The sequence below is a fragment of the Podarcis melisellensis genome (assembly GCF_964234715.1).
Source record: "Podarcis melisellensis genome assembly, chromosome: 6".
Taxonomy (NCBI): domain Eukaryota; kingdom Metazoa; phylum Chordata; class Lepidosauria; order Squamata; family Lacertidae; genus Podarcis; species Podarcis melisellensis.
The window spans coordinates 20,196,832-20,217,324 of record NC_138538.1 but is presented as its reverse complement, the minus strand read 5'-3'; the positions used below and the strand labels follow the sequence as shown (position 1 = coordinate 20,217,324).

The 20,493-nt window shown below is 43.0% G+C and overlaps 1 protein-coding gene and 1 long non-coding RNA gene across 4 annotated transcripts in view; one reads left to right on the top strand and one right to left on the bottom strand.

Annotated features, from left to right (window-relative positions):
• PREX1 (phosphatidylinositol-3,4,5-trisphosphate dependent Rac exchange factor 1) overlaps positions 1 to 20,493 on the bottom strand; it is a 213,386-nt gene that overhangs the window by 76,554 nt on the left and 116,339 nt on the right. The window contains exons 6-9 of the mRNA XM_081916608.1: positions 15,464 to 15,625; positions 8,695 to 8,828; positions 4,864 to 4,979; positions 3,580 to 3,729 (exon numbers count right to left, since the gene is read on the bottom strand). Of these exons, the coding sequence (XP_081772734.1) occupies positions 3,580 to 3,729; positions 4,864 to 4,979; positions 8,695 to 8,828; positions 15,464 to 15,625 (562 nt within the window). The remainder of the gene's footprint in view (positions 1 to 3,579; positions 3,730 to 4,863; positions 4,980 to 8,694; positions 8,829 to 15,463; positions 15,626 to 20,493) is intronic.
• LOC309373263 lies at positions 3 to 8,785 on the top strand. Of its 3 annotated transcripts, XR_014169917.1 has the most exons (4): positions 11 to 75; positions 1,480 to 1,609; positions 8,296 to 8,549; positions 8,651 to 8,785. It is a non-coding gene; the product is annotated as an uncharacterized lncRNA (long non-coding RNA). The 3 variants fall into 3 exon arrangements; XR_014169916.1 differs by lacking the exon at positions 1,480 to 1,609 and having other exon boundaries at positions 3 to 75; XR_014169918.1 differs by lacking the exon at positions 11 to 75 and having other exon boundaries at positions 1,319 to 1,609.

The following is a 20,493-nucleotide window of genomic DNA, read 5'->3' as shown; positions in this document are numbered from 1 at the left end:
ATGGAATGGTGGGGGAAGAAAACAGATACTGGAGAAATGGCACTTAGTGGCAGGGGTCCACCATTCCTATCCAAGGTGACCTCTCAGTGACCTTGTTGCTGACATGGGCTTCATAGGACTGGGGAGCATTGGCAGGGGTGCAGGACCTCTGGGCCATGGACCTAATTAGGTCTACCAGGCCTCCGCATTTGGCCCGAGAGGACATTTCAGCCAGGCCATGCACACCTTGAGTATCCCTGTCATATACAATGTCAGGTGTAGGAAAGTAAAGACTTGTCATAGCTAAAAGGGGCAATGACAAAACGATAACTCTGGTTTCCGGCTAAACTATTTTGAGGCCTGATTGCCACTATCAGTTCCCTCTGCCATAATGTTTACTGCTCATGGTGTCCCCCTGGATTCAGATGTATGGAAATGTTGTGTTACAATGAGTCTACAGGCAGGACTCTAAATCATGGGTAGGCAAACTAAGGCCTGGGGGCTGGATCCGGCCCAACCACCTTCTAAATCAGGCCCGTGGACTGTCTGGGAATCAGCATGTTTTTACATGAGTAGAATGTGTCCTTTTATTTAAAATGCATCTCTGGGTTATTTGTGGGGCCTGCCTGGTGTTTTTACATGAGTAGAATTTGTGCTTTTATTTAAAATGCATCTCTGGATTATTTGTGGGGCACAGGAATTCGTTCATTTTAATTTTTTTCAAAATATAGTCCAGCCCCTCACAAGGTCTGAGGGACAGTGGACTGGCCCCCTGCTGGAAAAGTATGCTGACCCCTGCTCTAGATACTCATTGGGTCCTGTTTGTGGATCAGCCACAAACTGCTCATCAGGCTTTAATAAATGTGTGTTACTAGAACTATTTTAAAACTGCATTCGTATAAAGCTACATTACCCATTATCTGAGGCATATTTCACATTTATAAAATGGGTCGGCTGAAGCAAAAGACACACATGTGCATTATTTCTGCTTAACACCCACTGCATTTTCTCTTTCACACATACAGACACACTCACAACTCACTGCATGCCCCACTCCTCTGCTACTTATCTATGTTGCAGCCACAAAGAGAACTGATAAAAAAAAAATCAGTGGTTACTGTATATCTCCCCACCCCCCAAAAATATGCTAATCCTCTTGGAAATCTACTTAGGTCAACCCTGACTGTGTCACTCAGGATGAGCATACCAAAAGCATGTTGAAGTAATTCAGAAGGTTACAGAGGTTAGATGGAATAAAGGGGAAGAGAAAAATAATCAATAGGCCAAAAACCTCTCTCATTTTTAGGTTTGAAGCAAAAAGGAAAAGAGTCACCCAATAAACACCCAGACATACTATTTTGCCTGCTTCACAAGATCTTTGACAAATGAAAACTAGAACCGTATAATCTTCACCACACTAGAATCCATTCTATGGCACAGATTTCAGATGTTTGATGCTCTGCCTGGAGAAATAAGAATCTGCAATGTTTTGCCTTGCAGAACCCTCATTTGTTTTCATGATCCGATGCCTGGTGAAAAGATTTTGGCAGGGCAAACATCCTGGCTGATTGCCATCTTCCTCCATACCACGATGTTAGTCAAATATACTTGCTGACAAGTTCTGCCAAAGGTAATTTGCAAAGTCAGGTTGGGAGAGAAAGCAGCCTGTGTAATAGGACACATTTGTGGCTACATCATCACATTCCCCAAGTTCTGAAGTAAGCAAAAGATTACAATGCATCCCCTACTCAGCTGGTTTTAGGACAAAGCCAATCTTTCTTGCCTCAGCACTGATAACGGCTTGATGCTGGAAGTGCATGAATCCAGATGGAGGAGCTTTTCAACAAAGGCCTGAAATATCTGCCTCTAAAATCTAACTGATTGATTGCTCTTCTCTGGCGAGTAAAAATTGCCTGCAGGAGACTACGTGAATCCCCATCGCTCTGTGGTACGCTAAACGCTTTGCATAGCGAAGGTCCAAAGTTCACTCCCTGACATCTCCAGCTAAGTGATATTAGATAAATGATATTGTTTGACTGGATTAGTGATCCAGTTAACTTATCTTGGATAGCAAGGATCAGAGAGATTTCTGTTGCCAGTCAGAGGAGACAATAGACTAGATAGATAGTTTGACAGTGGAAAGCCTACACATGTCCACTCAGAACCAATAGTGGGGCTTATTCCAGGGAAGATGGCATAGGATTGTAGTCTAAGTGTCACAAAGCTTCACCTACTGCCCACCCCACCTTATTGTGAGCCCAAGGGGCTGCTCTCCTCCCTTTTTACTTCAGAAACTTACTGACCTTGAACTCTGAAAATGCCTCTTGCTTGTCTGGATGGAGAATAGAACGGCAATAGGGCTGTATGTAGGAACTACCCTACTGCACAAAGGTAAAATTTACATTCATTGTTCTGCCCACTTTTGCCTCTGACATTGGTCACGACTGGCATGTGACCCTTGCGAGGGTGCCAAGAAGAGAATGCAGTCTTGGGGTGGAGAAGAGTCTTCAGCCCTGCTTCTAGAGACTGAGAATCCTTGATGTGCCTGCCTTGCAGGACTTTCTTTCTCTTAAACGCATCAAGTCAGAAATTATGAAGCATCCTTCATCCATGCAAGGGCTGCATCCCGTACTGAAGCTGTTTTCATTGTTGTCATTGGCTAGCCACCAACTCCTCACACATGACAAGGCATATTAAAAAAAGATGTTCTTGGATTTCATGTTAACTTGCTACTCTTTAATATGCGCTCCCTTGTACTACACGTCGAACAACTATTATTATAGGTTATTCATTAAATCAAAGAATTGTAGAGTTGCAAAGGTCATATAGTCCAACACTAGAAAACAGATTCCCCATTGGAGTGAAACTGTCAGAAAACTTTCTTACCACACTTTGATTATAATTTTTTAGTCTTGCCCAGAATCAGAAAGAATTCATTTGTGCCCTTTATCCAGCCCACCAGTTTCCCCTTCTGGCTCCACATATATAGTAGTCCCCACGTAGCCCCAAATGCAGGCATAAAGGCTAAGTTATGCTGACATAACAATTTTAATCACAACAGTGATTACTGGAAGTGGCGGGGAGCACTTCTGCCATGGCAGGGTTTTTCCACTGACACCTTAAGAATGAAAAGGGAAGGAAACGATCCAGCAGGATGTTTATAAGATGTTTCATTTGCCAATTTTATTCAAGAACGATACAGGTTCTCTCTTCAGCAGAAAGAGAAATGACATCAACGCTTGAGAAAAGGTCTTATTTTCCTTATGGGTTCTATTTATAAACTGGAGCCTTGCAAATCGATTTAGTAAATACAGAGCTTTAAAATACTTCGGTGCACAAAAGGAGCTGGCAATGTGACTCCTGAAACTATGCTGATGCCTGGGCAACTGCAGCGCCCAAGGACTGAACTGAGAAATCGCTCCTTCGCAAGTGGAAAAAACTCTCTCTCCTTTTGCCGTTATGCATTAAGAAGCCGACCCCAGACACTTGAAGAAACCATAATTGTTCCTCTCTCAGATGGATAACCCCGCAATCGCAGACACATACACAGTCGGTCTCATTATTCACATAGCCCATAAAATAAACCAGCCAATAACTTACTCTCTCTCTGTTCCCTTTCCTTGATGATAGCATCCAGCCATTTCTGTTTGTCCTCTGCTGTCTTGGCCATACAGACGAACCATTTGTTTTTGGCAGTGTTGTGTATCTTCCAGCCATTTGTCACCGTGTAACCATTGCTGTGGTAATCGGCTGCAAATACATAACAGTACGGCCAAGACTGTGAATGGAAAGTCCTGAGTCTTCATGGAAAAGTAACTCACCTGGCATGCGCACCTGGCAGACCACACTGGACATTTTTCTTTATGTCAGAGCCAGCGAATTGTATCTGCTGTGAAAGCTCCATCAGCATTTCTAAGCTGCTGTCTCCTGCTGGGATACTCTCTGGTGATATTAACGACAACTGAGCCAGGGACTGAAGACCACAATTGCAATGAACACTGGATTTCATCATGCTTCCAAAATGGAAGCATGGCAGTGCAGGCTCAGACCTGTCACCCTCCACATTTCAAGGCATATTCTCAAAGTGACCCTTCAGTAAATCTACCTGCTGATAAGGGATGTTGGACTGATCCTTCTTGGGAGTTTCCATATATTCTAGCAAGCCTCCCCTCCCATCCACTGCTACAGCCTTTCTAATGATGATTAAGGGCATCCAGATAGACGTGGTACCCTTCCCTTCCTCTCAACGATGAGTGAGACTCAGCACATGCTGAGGCCAAGTAGTGTTGAAACAAGATGCATGCCAAGCTGCGGGGAAAGAAAGGGAGGTGTTGCTCCCTATTCACACAGCAAAAAAGGTTCGCTCTAGTTAGTTAGTTTGTTTGTTTCAAATCCAGTGATTAACAAAGTCTTACAAAATGTTTCAAGTCGGTCAACAGACTTTGCAATAGGTATAAAGGACACACAAATGCCCTTTTCTACATTGAGGCATCCAAAGTTATGAGACTTGGCTAGCAAGGTGAGGATATAAGGCCCATTGCCTCTTATTCCAGGAATGGACAGAAGGTAGGACTAGGATCTGCCGTTGCATTCTAATTCCCAATTCTTTAATGATAGCAACAACTACTCCCTCCCTCAAATTAGGCTGCTGCAACAAGAAACAAAAGCAGAAATTGATTTTTGCGTGAAAGGACTTTAAGCTCCATTTTGGTATTGAATATAAATCCCTGAGCTGAGAGGCACCCTGTTCTTTAATTATGTAGAGGACTAACAGAGGACTAACAGAGATATCACAGAGCTTGAAGTCTGCCTACTCTTGTTTTATCCAATAAAGAAGGCAACTGTCCTCTCTTCTCTCTGAGAAAAGGTTCTTTGGTTCCTTACCTGTCCCATCTTCCACATTCTCAACCTCCATGACTTCCGTGTTTATTCGGCCCCTGAAGATGTAGAGGGAGCCATTGATGGACTTGGTGCGTTTGGATGTCTTTTTCCCAGCAACTCTGCAGTAAGGAAAAGTATTGTTAAGAAAAATGTCTGTTCACTATGTAAATAGAAATGTGCTTTTTTTACTATCTTTAATAGTGCCTTCTCCCACAAATACACATTCATTCTACTTCTTCACCATCCCTCTGGAATGTGCCATTCATCCCCAAGTTTTCAGAATCAAGAAGTGGACTAAAGATTCATTGCACATTTTAAAGATGCTTGTATGCATTTTTACTGTAGTTTTAGCCTATAAACATGTCAAGCAATCTTGTTTCGCAGGTTAATTTAGTGTGGCACAAGTGAACTGATTGATTCATAATGTTGCCAGTACAACCTCAAAATAGAGGGAAGTAGCTGATACCGTATATCTTGCTTTCAATCTAGCTGGCATGCAGGACAATAGGTCTGCCCCACTAAACAAAAAAATCTGCATGCCAATTATGTTATATTTAGCTCTTTGTGGGTATGCAACAACTCAATTAACAAATGCATCAATTCCTGCAATGAGGCATGCAGCCTCTGTTGGGCTACACGTCAATAAAAGCTGTACCATGTTGTCAGTTTTAAGCAACATGAAACTGCTTCACTTCCTAAGCTTTAGTGCTCTGAATGAAGGAACCATAGCACAGTATTAGACCGCATGTTTGGGGCACAAAAGGATTTGGGTTCAATCCCTGGCATATCTGTCCAAGACCTTGAAAAGCCAACGCCAACCAGACAGCATTGGGCTACACGGACAAAGTGTCTGGTTTGGGATAAGGCAATTTCTGAAGTTTCTCCTTGCTTTGCTTGAGGGGGAAGTCATTCAAGATTGACAGAGCTACTCTCTTGAAGGCAGAGGAGGTTCACCTGGTGGGGCAGAGCTACTACGCTAGCTTCCCAGCAGGTGAGTTGCTGCTGCTTAGCAAGAGGGAGAGGTGAGGGGTGTAGCAGCAGGGAGATTGATGTGGTGCAAACACAGCAGCGGAGCCAATCCAGTGGTCCTGCTGGTGTGTTTGCACTGTTCCAACTTTTTCATAACCTCACCCTGCTCCCTTCCAGTAAGCAACAGTGACTCTGCCCCCGTCCCCAATGAGCGGCCATATAATCACTTTTGTAATAATTTTTCCGGTGGTTCTGATGCAAAGACATCACTTGGTGGCCTTTAGTGTAGAGCTCACATATGTTTTCGTCATCTAACTGCTTGTCACATTCCCCATGACTCTCAGGCTATGTAAACTGCTCTCACTTTCATCTGGCTGACAATAATTCTAACATCCCCATCTTTTGTACCAGGCAAAGACTTTTTTTTTATGTGTCTAGGCATCCCAGCATATAATGTAGCTGATTTTGATTGGCCCTGGATGGTTTCTTTGGGTTTTATTGATCTGCTGCGGCTCATACTTCAATGATTTTTCTGCCAATTTTACACTGTGCTTTCTTGCATTTGTATTATTTTAGCATATACACCCCCCAGAAGTTTTGAACTGGGTAGCTTGTAAGTTTAATGCATGGTACCTACATTTATACAGTTTCCTAAACCTGCTCAAGTTAAGTTATGTTGTGACATTTTCTGTTGCGGCAGAAAGTATGAATAACAGGGGGAAGAATGGCAGACGTCACATGACTAGTTGCGACACAAATGTACAGTGCATCAACAGGAGAAGGCCTGATGTCATAGAGACATGCTGGCCAGGGCTGATGGGAGTTGGTAGTCCAAAACATCTGGAGGACATTGAGGAATGCTGATTTAGGCAGCAGTCCTGGATGCTACGGGTGCTAAAAGCACGAACTAATCACATAAGAAGAAGAGGACTCTGAGATCAAAGTGTATCTAGCCCAGAATCCTGTTTACTATTTATGACTAAGGCCATGGTTTGTTTGAAGCCCTATGGGGACCTTCCTTGGGCAACATGGGAAGGTTGAGGAGTGGTCAGGTAGGAAGGGTGCATATGAGAATGTATCTGCCCCCCTGAACCCTTTGAGCATGTGAATGTCTGAATATGCCTACTGCTGTGGATATTTGTGAAAGAGGCCTCGGAGTGGGATGTCTGAAGGATGACAGGCTGCAAGATAACTAAAAATCAGCCTAAGTGAAAGCAAAAGCTCACAGCTGCAACAAGCTCCATCTCTCAGCGCTGCATCCTATTAGGGTGTCACTTGTTGAGGCTTGCAGCTGGACAGCTACTACAAGTGGGCAGACATTTATTTCCATTCTGGATCAGAATTTAAATAGCAGCCAGACAGATGAACCATCAAAAAATTAAAGTAGCTTTGCCATGTCTAAATATATCCTTCACTATTAGGCAACATGCTGCAGACTCTCCTAGCTTTTAATGAAAATCAGATTCCGGAGAACTGGGCAGTGCTTGCTATGGTTATTAGGGAAATATAAACACAGATTCTTCGGGGAGCTGAAAGTGTCAGAGCCGTCTTATCCGACTCCAAGCCAAACTATAGAAAAGTTGCTCACTGATCCCTGCTCTGGACAAACAAGAGCACTCTCTCAAAAGGAAACAGAACATTTTGTTTCCTAAAACTTAGTGTTCCGGGAAAACTGCCTGCAGAAAGGGAGGGGTTTCGTGAACTCGAACTACAAACAGAACCAGGAAGACTCAAAGAATAAGGGAAAGAGTATAGGCAGGATCAGAAAGAAGGGTGTGAGGAGTTGAAGAATTAATTGTAAGGTGCTCATGGTTAGCAAACAGAGTGGCATGTGGTCTAGGGGAATGGGAAAATACCGTATTTTTCGCTCTATAAGACACACCAGACCACAAGACGCACCTAGTTTTTGGAGGAGGAAAACAAGAAAAAAAATATTCTGAGTCTCAGAAGCCAGAACAGCAAGAGGGATCGCTGCACAGCGAAAGCAGCAATCCCTCTTGCCGTTCTGACTTCTGGGATAGCTGTGCAGCCTGCATTTGCTCCATAAGGCACACACATTTCCCCTTACTTTTTAGGAGGGAAAAAGTGGGTCTTATAGAGCAAAAAAATACGGTAAGTTCAAGATAAAGGAGGACATGAGTAGCTGAATGTGAAAACAAAGGACACACCATGGTAAAACAGAAAAGGTAGAAATACAAAAACTAATCAGGAAATTTGTCAGTATCAATCCTTGCTAGCTATGGCAAAGCTTTTGTTAGTGAAGTGGCTGTTGAAATATAAGCTCCCAACTCTTTCAAAAGATAGCAAAAGCTTATATGGATTGGAGGGGTTTTTTTAAGGGAAAGCAGCAACAACAACAAAAAGCATTACTTTCACAAATGATAGAGCTGTACCTCTTCCTTGTTTTATGCACACTGCACCTGTTAGTTTCCCCCTCCCTCTCTGCATCTGCTTTCTTTGCCTAAGGTATTCACCGGAATCCCTCTGCGTTCCTTCACGCCATGCTTGGAAAAACCTCAAAATTGTCATTGGCAATGTGCCCAGCTTCCTGGTGCTTCTGCAAACCCACCTGCTCTGACAAGGCCTGCGGCAGTAAACCTCACCTCCAGCACGGAGCTGACTCTGCAATGCATCATCATTTTAATGACGAATGCCAGGGCAGCAGGCTCTGTGATTCTGATCAGCATGTATGTCTACAGCCCTAGTGCTCAAAATATGAGGTGGGTCTTCCTTAAGGAAGCACGAGTGTTAGCTGCCCTCTCCTTTTTCACCCAGAGGTAGCATAGCACAATTATGTCCTCTCTCTCTCTTTGTGTTTCAGAAGAATCATGGAACTTAAGAAGCAGCACAGACAGGTGCGCTCACCTGGATTTCCGCTTGCAGTAAACGAGGAGGTTATCAAAGAGAAAGAAGGTTCTCTCCTGGATGTTTCCCGCTGAGATTTTTAACAAGGTGCCTTGGAGCAAGAGCTGGGTGCAGATGTCTGTCAAGTTGGATCCCTTAAGCAGGGGGAAAAAAACACAGTGTCATCAATTCACCCTCTAATTGAAGTGGTAATCAACAATTCTACTTAGCACTCTTATATATGCTTATCACATCCATCTCTCAAGGGCTGCAAGTTGACATTACTGCAGTAAAACAGATGCTACATGTCCCCTTTTTATGTGGTTTCTCACCGATCGTCAGAGCTAAGCATTCTCCCGTTTTTTAATAAGCCAGGTCAGGGTTGCCAACGCAACAGCGATGGGTGGCAGTGCACCCACCAATAAGAAGATTCTTGCGGGATCAGAACAGTGGTCCATTCAGTTCAGCACCCAGCCAGATGCCTATGGGAAACCCGCAGGTAGGACTTGCACACAAGAGCATTTTCCCCCTCCTGTGACTTCCAGCAAGTGCTATTCAGAAGCATACTGCCCGTTAGAATGAATGCAGAGCACGGCTATCTGGGTTTGTAGCCACTGATAGCTATTTCGGCACCCGTGCCAAGGTCTTCAAGAACTGCCCGCTAAATGTGTCTCAGAAGTTGAATATACCTCCATTCCCTATTGAATTTTGACTGGACTCCAGACTCCCCTCACCTCCATTCTGGGCACAACAGTAAAGGAGATAAGAAGTGTCAGCACACTTTAGAAGCTGAGGGATGGTGCTGGCAAGCATAGGATCTGGGAATTCTGCAGTGAAGTCAATATATACCAATGAAAGCTTCAACTTGATGGCAGTTTAAAAAAAAAGATATCCTGCAAATTCAACAAGACCCAACTGCATCCAACTTTGGGCATGATCCTATGGAAAAGCTGTGTGTGTGTGTGTGTGTGTGTGTGTGTGTGTGTGTGTGCGCGTGTGTGTTCTCTCTGTCCAAGCAAGAGAGTAACCTGTGAGGGTGGATTTGTTGTTGTTTAGTCGTTCAGTCATGTCCGGTGATGTCTCTGCTTTTTAAGATACTGCCTAGGTTTGCCATCGCCTTTCTCCCAAGGTGCAGGTGTCTTTTAATTTCGTGACTGCTGTCACCATCTGCAGTGATCATGGAGCCCAGGAAAGTGAAATCTCTCACTGCCTCCATTTCTTCCCCTTCTATTTGCCAGGAGGTGATGGGACCAGTGGCCATGATCTTCGTTTTTTTTGATGTTGAGCTTCAGACCATATTTCGCGCTCTCCTCTTTCACCCTCATTAAAAAGTTCTTTAATTCCTCCTGACCTGCTATTTGCTGCACACCTCATTAGCCAGGTGTTGTACAGTATGTACACCATATAAATTCAGACACTGCAGTACAACTGTAAACCATGACACAGCATTCAAGGCGATTGGCCTAACATAAGAAAACAAATCATAGCAGTAAAATAATTATAAAGTTCCAACAAAAACAACAGAAGCAAAATTATACTGCTGCTGTTGCTCTTGCTTTAAACGACAAAAGACATTTTCTGAGGGAGCAAGGGGGGGAAATCACTGTCATCAGGCCAAAGGTTTGCCGAAACAAAGTCAAATATTTAAGAGATAACAGAAAACCAACAAAAAAGGAGGCAAGTTGGACCTCCCAGGGCAGAGAGTTCCACAAATGAGAAGGTCCTGATTATTAACTTAATATTTGGATAAACTGTGGCTTTTGCAAACCATGGGTTTGACGCATTTAGATCCAGAAGCAAACTATGGTTTAACACTAACAAGGAAAGGATCCAGAAGCAAACTATGGTTTAACACTAACAAGGAAAGGAAACAAGTGGGAGAAGAGGAGGCAGGAGCCCAGGAGCTTGAGGTTGCTCACGCATGCAACAGCAAACCATGGTTTGCTTTTTCATGCAAATGCAGTCAATAGGCATAAGTGAAAAACGGATGCAAAGTTTCCATGACTACTCCAAACTACTGGAATGAAAATTTTACCAGATCCAATGAAACAGCTGGGGTTTTTTTGTACATTTGCTATGCTTTCCCAAGGGCAGAAACACACAGTAATCCTCCAAGCTGCAGTGACGAACACCCAGCAAATCACAAGAGAGAAATGTATTGTTTGTGTGCTTGTATGTATATTTCTTGCTTTGTGGTGTGATTGAGAAGGGAGGGAGATGCTAACAGTGACTTCCCTATCTGCTGTTCATACCAGACTAAGGAAGTGAATGAGATAATTTGACCTACTGATGTCTTTCTGGGAAGAATAAAAAAGAGAACCATTGGGGGATTGTGAAACACACATTGTCAGCAGAATAACTTCCTTTCCATTTTCACTGCGCCCACATTTGCATCAGTTTCACACTTTCAGCAGCAAAATGGTAATGGGAGGACAAGTATAGACAATTCAACAAATCTAATAAGAGTAGTAATAATAACCATCATTTATATAGAAGTTTAGAGTGCTGTGTGCTATATATACATCATCTCAAAAACCCTTAGCTAAGAAATAGTAGCTCGTCTAAAACTACTTCATGGCAGAAAGGAGATTTAAACTGGGAGCTTCCTGGTTCACAATTCAGCCTCAAAGCCACTGTGCCACAAATACCTCCCTCTAACTCTAAATGAGTGCTCTTGCTGATTATATATATATATATATATATATATATATATATATATATATATAGCACTTATATCCCATATTCTGCTCTAAGGAGCTCAGGGTGACATACATTATTATTATGCCCCCCCCCCCCTTTTTGATCCCTACGACAAACCTGTGAAGTAGGTTAGGCTGAGAGTCAGTGACTGGCTCAAGGTCACCCAGTGTTAGGCTTCAGGGAATCAGCTCTCCCCCCCCCCCTTTGGCAGTAGATAAGCAGAACAAAGGAAAAGGGGTCTTCTTACCAGTTAGAAACTTTAAGGATCACAGCGAGAGAACAAAGAATCCATTTCCTAGGAATGACGGTGCTCCCAATTAAGGGTTCCACCCACTTCCTCCCTGGTCACCCACGTCACTACCACATGTTGTAACCTGAGCTCGTAACCATGTGCTTTCTGTGCTGCCACCTTATCAGCTCTTTTTGACCTTGGGCTGAGTGGATAAATGCTTTCCAGAGACAGTGAATCTGTTAACTCTCTCTCTCTCTCCCAGTGCTTCTCCTCCTAGCTGTTCCCCATCCAGTATTTCCTAGCTTCTGCCTTCTGAACTATGTCCCTCTGCAAACCACTGTTCCAAATCTATACTGTCCTCCTGTTCCTGGGAAGATTCAGGATCCCGATCAAGGGGAGGGGGAGACTCCCACCATTCCACCTCAGTGCGGTCCCTGACACCCAGTGAGCTTCAGAGCAGAACGGGGATTTGGACCCTGATCTCCCAGGTCCTAGTCCGACACTCTAGCCACTATACCACACTGGCTCCCAACATGTATGCTTGTAGCAAACTGTCTAACTATTTCTCATCCTTGTAGATAAGGCTTAGGCAAACTCCAGCCCCCCAGATGTTTTGAGACTACAATTCCCATCATCCCTGACCACTGGTCCTGTTACCTAGGGATGATGGTAACTGTAGTTCCAAAACATCTGGAGGGCTGGAGTTTGCCTATGCCTGTTGTAAATCACCATGTTAATATTAATGCTTAAGGGTTGTATCCAATGTTAGTTCTACTCAGAACAGAATTGTTTAAATTAATGGACATCACTAATTGGGCTACATTTATTTCAGTGGGCTTACTCTGAGGAGGATAAAAGCCTAAATATTAATGATTAAGCTAATGTTAAAGAGGAGGGCTCTTTGGTAGTGGCAGCCTCCCAGAGAGGTTGGCTGCTGATATCTCTGTGGTCTTTTCCACATCAGTAAATAATTTTGTTTCTGTTTCTCCTACTGGGAATGACAAGAGCTGAAGTCCAAAACATCTGGAGGGCACCAGCTTGGGGAAGGCTGTGCTAGCACCTGATCATGTTCGAAGTGAGGCAAAAGGAGGAGATGATTAGAGAGAAAGTAAAGGAGTAGTAACAATTTAATTACTATGATTAACCCCCAGGGCAACACACATACCTACACATCTTTGCAACTTGTTTTGCAGACCTTTTAAAGTATTTTAAAAATCAATCAGACTATTATGCAAACACAACATTTGGAGGGCCTTTGCCTATATATTCCTAGGTCGCCTGCAGGTTACAACAATTTCAAAACTACATCGACCCAAGATAAACTCCTAATAGAGGCAAACTTATATGTACATTTTTATGATTTTGTTTAATGGTGACAAATGCTGCTTTTACCTTTTGAACTCTCCAAGTAATAGAATGAATTACGGTGGACAGCTCTTTTTTTCTTTTTTCTTTTTTTTGTAAAATAACACCAATAAACATATCAGAAACAGTTTTCGTTCCCAGAATGCTCACTGTGGGACATTTCAACACTACAAAATCAAGCCTGATCATGGTTTTGTTTAATAAAACACAACCTCCCGTGGATGTCCTGGCAAAATGGCAACTGAGGTTTCAGACTTCCAACCCAACTTATCACCCACCCCCCTCAAAAGCCCCAAGTCATATCAAGTCCAGAATGGTATTACAACTGAGCCTGGAGTCTCGCTGCACTAAACATGGCCTCAGAGCTTTGTTTGCCGAGCTGGCTATCCAAAAACACACACACACAGCTGGATATCTTGGGCTGTTCAAGTGGCTCAAGTTGGATGCCAAGAACATCTTTGAAGGGAAAAATGAGCAGGCCTTAAAACAAAACAACAACGGCAATTGTGGAGTACGCCCAATATGAGGAAGTTTACATGACCTCTTGAAAGATGGCTTCAGCGGAGGATTCCTCAGCTGGCAACCATCAGGCTGGATAATTTAACTGTCAGGCCCACTGTTCTCCCGGCACCAATACATCCATGAAGTCATTGAGCAATCACAGCACCATATAGTAGAATAAAAGACGTACTCTTCTCTCCCTAAAGTCTCTACTTCCACCAACAGCCTCTGCTACAGATGTCCAACTTCCATATCCGCCAAGCGGTTGCAGAATCCCTTACTAGCTGGACTGATCAAATAAATACTTTCTACTGATCAAATACATTTTCATTAATCATATTTTTAAATACGTATGCATAAATTTGTATATGGTTAAAGCAATCACTTTCAGGGGGGTTATTTGTTTTTAGATGTTACATGCATAGACTGTGGCAGGCTCTGTCTTAGAATGAGAGCAGGAAAGAAAAATCTGTGACCCTCGAGGTGTTGTTGGACTTCAACTCTCAACAGCCCCAGACAGCATGATCAAGTAGTTAGGAATGATGGGGGTTGTTATCCAACAACATCTGGTTGTCCATCCTTGAACTAGAGAAATTTCCCCCTCGAAAGAAGAAGAGAATGCCACTCCTAAATTGGCATTTACCAATGCTTCTAAAAGCCATGCAACACTTTTAAAAATCACGTCTGTTTAATTAGGGATGCATTTTCGAGCTTATAAAGAAGGCTTTTAATTGAATTTCAATTAAAGGCTGCACCCCTGATTACTAGCTTCTATCACAAGAGGCATCTCTGCTAAATTTCCCTCTTTGTCAAGCTTATAAATAGCCAATCATTTGGTCTCCTGTGGTGAAGCATCTCTAGGCAATCAGGCAGGGAACATTCCTTTGCAAATTGGAAAGGTCTTTGTTTTCCTTTATCATCCCATCAGTGCACTTACTTATACCAGCTTTCGCCATGTGCTAGCTGGGGCTGATGGGAGTTGTTGTGCAAAACACCTGGAAGGCACCAGGTTGCCAGAGGTTGCCTTGTGCAAACAGAACCCCAGGCCAATAGCATGCACCCCAGTTTCATCCTTTTTCCGTACAAAGAATCATCTAAGTGCCTGTTCTTTATCTCTTTTAACGCTGAACCCTAGGAGATTCTGTTGACCACATAAAAAAGCTCCCCTGCCTTTGAATGTAGTTGCTTTTAGCAAAGCACACACACACAACACATATATATATATATATTCCAAAAATAAATGCATGTTTATGTAAAATAAAGATCATTTTAAGATTATTACATTTAACTTTAGAATTCGTTTTAGAGATAGTGTATACAATTTTCTACAGGGATTTGGTTTGTTTGCCCTGTTTGGTGCTTGATATAATGGTTCTGATATAATTGGTTATATCATTGATATAATGGTTATATCATTCTATTATATAATGGTTGATATAATGGTTTTACCTTTTTTTCTTTACCTAGAATGGTTCTGAAATACATACTCAGATAGAATTAATATTAACCAATTGATGAATAATCTTCATTTTCTACTTTTATTATCTTATGAATAGTACATTTTAATGCAATGGTAATTGTTGCCTGTCATAATTTGTATGAAATGCTGTACTTTTAGAAAAACATTATTTAAGAAAACAGCTCTCCTTAAAAACTTTCTAGTGTAATTTTTACAGCCACTTAATCTTACCATAAATCACTTAAGACCAATGAGGGGGAAAGTCCTACATGACATTTCAAAAAACAGAATGTACTATTTGCAAAAACCTGCCACCATATCAAGCAGCCCAAACTATGCATATGCACTTGGATCTAAGTCCCATAGTGTTCAAGCATGTAAAGCAATGATGGTCAAACTTGGCCCTCCAGCTGTTTTGGGACTACAATTCCCATCATCCCTGACCACTGGTCCTGTTAGGGATGATGGGAGTTGTAGTCCCAAAACAGTTGGAGGGTGAGATTGCAGGCTCATTGTTCCTCCAGCCATCGTACCTCCCATCCTTCAATGTGAGACTGCAGCTGCTCAAGGGCTTCCAGCTTCTCCATCTGCCTCTTGGTCTCATTGATATTGGTGCAGACTGCTTTCATTGCCTGTAATGCGTTCTGCACTGCCTGATAATCTGCATGTTTACTGGGTGTCCTCTTGGCGAGCTCCTAGAAAGAAAGAAGAGGAGGAGAAAGAAATCAACTTCCGATAGCACAAGATAGCCTTGGGTGATATTATGGAGATGGGAAATGCAACTGTGGTGTTGAAGCAAGATCAAGGAATGTGCTGAAGCAAAGTTGTGTACACATTCAGGGATTGGAAATCTGTAGCCCTGCATTTGCTGTTTGACTCCATCTCCCATCAGCCCCAGACAGCCTGACCCTTAGTCAGGGATGATGGGAGCTGCAATCCAGCAATTCCTAGAGGACCACCGATTCCCCACTCCTGATGCTTTCAAAGGAAGGTATTAGAATTGTGGAATCATAGAACTGTAGAGTTGAAAGGGACTACAAGGGTCATCTAGTCCAACCCACTGCAATGCAGGAATCTTTTGCCCAAAGTAGGGCTTGAACCCACAAACCTTAGATTATGAGTCTCATGCTTTAGCGAATATGCTATGAGGCTCAAGACTGTCAAATGATGTCAAAGCACTGCAAGATAAGACCCTCCAACTTGTAAATGTCTCTTCTTCGAGTGCTCAAATGCTTATAATCCTGGAAGTGATACCTTTAGGGCAGGGATGGGCAACCTGTGGCCTCTCAGATGTTGGACTCTCCCTTCAACCCCAGGTAACATGACCACCAGCAATGTGGAGGTCCAGCACTGTGTCATGTCTTAGCCAGGGGAGGCCTTACATCAAGCCCTAGGTCAGGCTCCATCTGGGGGAAAGGAGCCAGGATCCTGTGACGAGGGTCCCAGAGTGAGCTCAGCCTCTGACATTAAGGCTGAATGGGTCCCAAGCCTGAGGGAAAGATGGCAACTTAAAACGCCAGATGGAAACCCAACCAATCGGGAGACGTGTCCAACTATATGAAAGGTCTCCTTAGGAGTAAGACCTTCTTTTCAATGAGACCTCTGTAGAAAAGGGAGCTGATAGGAGTCCGCGGAGGTTTGGGGATGATTCCAGCAGCTCCAGACAAAAAATCCCAAGGCTGGGCTGGAAGAGCTGCAGGAACAATATCTATGTACCAGCTCTCTGCTCTGCTTGGGAATGGAAGTTGTGCCTGTGCCAAACCTGACCAAGGGTGACCATGGGCTGCTCCCATTGTGCCTCTTGCATAACACTTTGTTGTGACTCTGCTGCCCTTGGACCAGCCTTGGGTACTGCTTTTGTTGCTGTACTATTACAATACGATACAATAATCTTTATTGTCATTGTCCCATGCAGAACAAAGAAATTGATAATAATAATAATAATAATAATAATAATAATAATAATAATAATAATAATAAATTATTTATACCCCGCCCTCCCCAGCCAAGACCAAGCTCAGGGCAGCTAACACCAGGTATAAAAACAATTGATTAAAATACAACTTAAAAACAAGATTAAGTACAACATTAAAATAATAAGACATTCAAAAACCAACAAGCCAGCTATCCCAACCTGGTTAGTCCCCTAAAAACTCTGATACCCCATTTTTAAATATAATATACTCCCATAGAGACGCCTTACACGGCGATTAAAACCAAAATCGAATTTGGATAGAAACTGTTTCTCAGGCGGCTAGAGTTGTTGCTGGCAGGTCCACTGTTTTCTCAGAAGCCCAGGGAGAAGAGGACACTCTGCTTTATGGCCTGCCGGTGAACACATCAGGTTCCTGCACCCTAGTCTTATTTCCCACCATTCATCCAAACTCACTCTCAAAAACAATAGTCTTGCATCAGCTTGAAGACCAATACATTCATTATGTATTAGTTTTCATAGACTAGAGTTCAGTTTATCAGGTGTGTGAAGTGTTGTCCTAAGCTGCAGGTATATATGGCTAGAGAGGTGACGTCAAACTATTGACATCAGTCATGTACTGGCTGGACCACAAGCCTGTAACATGTGGTAGTGTTGGTGGTTAGTCTTGCAGTTTCCCAATGGTTCCAAACTCCAGAATAAGACTACAATTTGTGTGGTTCAGACCAGAGCAGAGAAACTAGGTTAGGTTTGCTATGAAAAGCAACTCTGGAAAGACTCTGGAAACAGATGGTAATCAACAATGACCTGGGTTTGGCAAGGAGCGTAGCCCGTGTCTACTTAAAATTAATCATCTTTTTCAGACCAATAACATTTTACAGCCAACCCCATTTGGATAAAAGATCTTTTCAATAAAGCCTTACTAAACTTGTTCGTTTCCTCCTGGTACATAATAGGGTGTTTAAAATGTGACATTTTTAGCCTGTCTGGAATGTTTCACATTCTTCCAATACTCCTATTTGCTTCTTATATTTAGCTCTGATAGCTTTTAGCTCTGTGACCCAATGGCAAAACCGCTGCACAGCTGCCTCCTTCCACGTTTCCAGAGAGGCAGCTTAAATGGAGTGAGTTTCAATGCAGCTGGAAATGCAGCACCAGATCTGTAACCAGGCTGGTGTATTTTCCGAGCATAAGTAAACAAAAGAAGGAGAGAGAGAAAAGGAATCTACATTCTTTCTGAGTCACGATTATCAACCCCTGTCCCAAAAATGGCTAATTCTGTCAACAAAAAGCATGGTGATGACTGCATGTACAGGTTTTGCTTGTTTCATTTTGCTACTCTGATTCTATAAGCTTCTATAACAGACCTTTGTCAAGCGGACCATTAGTGTTGCTCTTTTACTTATTGCTAGCAAAATGCATGTCTTTGTGATGGGTGTCAAGGTTTATTTCAGAGGTGGTGAACCTGTAGCCCTCCAGGTCTTGCTGGCCAACAATTCCCATAATCAGTGACCACTAACCACATGCTGGCTGGGCTGGCGGAAGCTGGAACCCAAAAATATCTGGAGAGAAGACACATGCACACACAACTGTGGTATTTAAGTAAGTGGGGACTAGACCACCCAATGTTGGTGCTTAAGGCACTGAAGGTTTCAGCTGGCTCCCAGATACCATCAAAGCAAGTTGCCTACAATGAGCTCTCCTTGTCAGGATCAGGAGAAACTCTTCTTGAACATATATCACGTGATTATTATTAAACCTTTCAGGCTGCAAGCCGACAACCTGGAATAGGCATACGAAACTGCCTGAACCAAGTTTTTAGGTTCTGGGAAAGAGCTGACAAAATCTGCCCGGAGTCAGATAAAGCTCCCCACCTCCAGCTTTTAAAATGCAGCTAAATTTTGCTAGCACTTTAAAAAGGAAAATGAGCAACAGATTGCGAGGCCATGCAGGGTGAAGCCAAGCTACGACTGCCAGGGCATGGAAAAGGTATCACAATCCATCAACAGTACAGATGTGTCACACTTGGCCTGTGACTATCCTGCTGCCTTAATAGCATAGATGACATATTTTGTTTGGCCTGAGTCAATATGCATCCTGCACTGGGTCCTTCTACTTCACCTGAGAAACCCAATGTTCATGCCAGTAACCCAGAAGTGCTTACATAACCAGGTGAGCAAAGTGGTAAAAAACAGCAACCCAACAACCACTGTCTAATGAGCCTCTAATTATATTCTTCCTCTGAATGCTTAAAACAGGAAAATTAAAAACCTAATGCCCTTCCCCCCTCCTATAAGCACATTGTAGTTTTGATAATGGAAAGAAATGAACAACAACAACAAAATACAAACAAAGGACTGCATTAAAAAGGTAAAGGGTACTTTTGATTAGATGCTAGGAATGCTCTCTGCTTCTTCAGTGAAAACAAGAGCGCCCTCTTTTATCCTGTCTGGTCAGAATCCACTGATTCTGCAGCAATGTAATTTTTACAAAGTGAAACCTGAAGGCTCCTGGAAGCTAGTTTCTATGATAACCATTTCAGGGGGAAATTTCACCCAGCAGCTAAAATCTTGCAAAGTTTGCCTTACTGCTCAATCACGCATTTCAAGCAGTGGTTATCAAAAGGTGTGGCGCACCACACAAGTATGGTAAGGTAAAGGTAAAGGGACCCCTGACCATTAGCTCCAGTCATGACCAAGTCTAGGGTTGCGGCGCTCATCTCGCTTTACTGGCCGAGGGAGCCAGTGTACAGCTTCCAGGTGATGTGGCCAGCATGACTAAGCCACTTTTGGCGAACCAGAGCAGCGCACGGAAACGCCATTTACCTTCCCGCTGGAACAGTACGTATTTATCTACTTGCTTTGACATGCTTTTGAACTGCTAGGTTGGCAGGAGCAGGGACCGAGAAACGGGAGCTCACCCCGTCGCGGGGATTCAAACCGCCGACCTTCTGATCGGCAAGTCCTAGGCTCTGTGGTTTAACCCACAGCGCCCCCCGTGTCCCACAAGTATGGCAGGAGAGGACAATTTAAACATTTTGGTATAGTATAGTATAATCATAATCATTCATTCACTGCAGCATATGGCTAGATGTCTTTTAAAAATGAGAGCAAGACCATCAAGACAATCCTAGCTGTGATCCAGAATTGTCATTTAAAGCACAGAGGGACATTTCTTGCTGCCAGCATGAATGGTTCAGCAACTCTGATTTGCAGTTTGAGTCAGGGGGTGTAGTGGACTAGCCCAGAACTCAGTTCCAGGGCAGGAACACAGAGCGACAGAATGACCGGGAGCTTTGCTCAATCTCTTTGGAGAGGCACATTGAAGTTTTCTGTGCTACAGAACTGAAGCCTGAATCTGGAGGCCCTGATCCACAACCTAAGAAAAGATCAAAAAGAAAATACCCAAGTACATTACAAAGGCTTAATTTCTGTATCTGGTTTGAGATTAAATTATTGGTTGCTGTATCACTGTTTTGGTTTTATTATTTGTTTTCTTTGCCTGGTAGGGATGATAAGACTAAGAAATGTTTATTGTTTTTTAAATTGCTTTTGTTTTCTCTTTAGTGCTAAAGGCGAGACTGTTTTGCTAATTTTTTAGAGGTGCCCTGATAGCTTTCTGAAGGAGGAT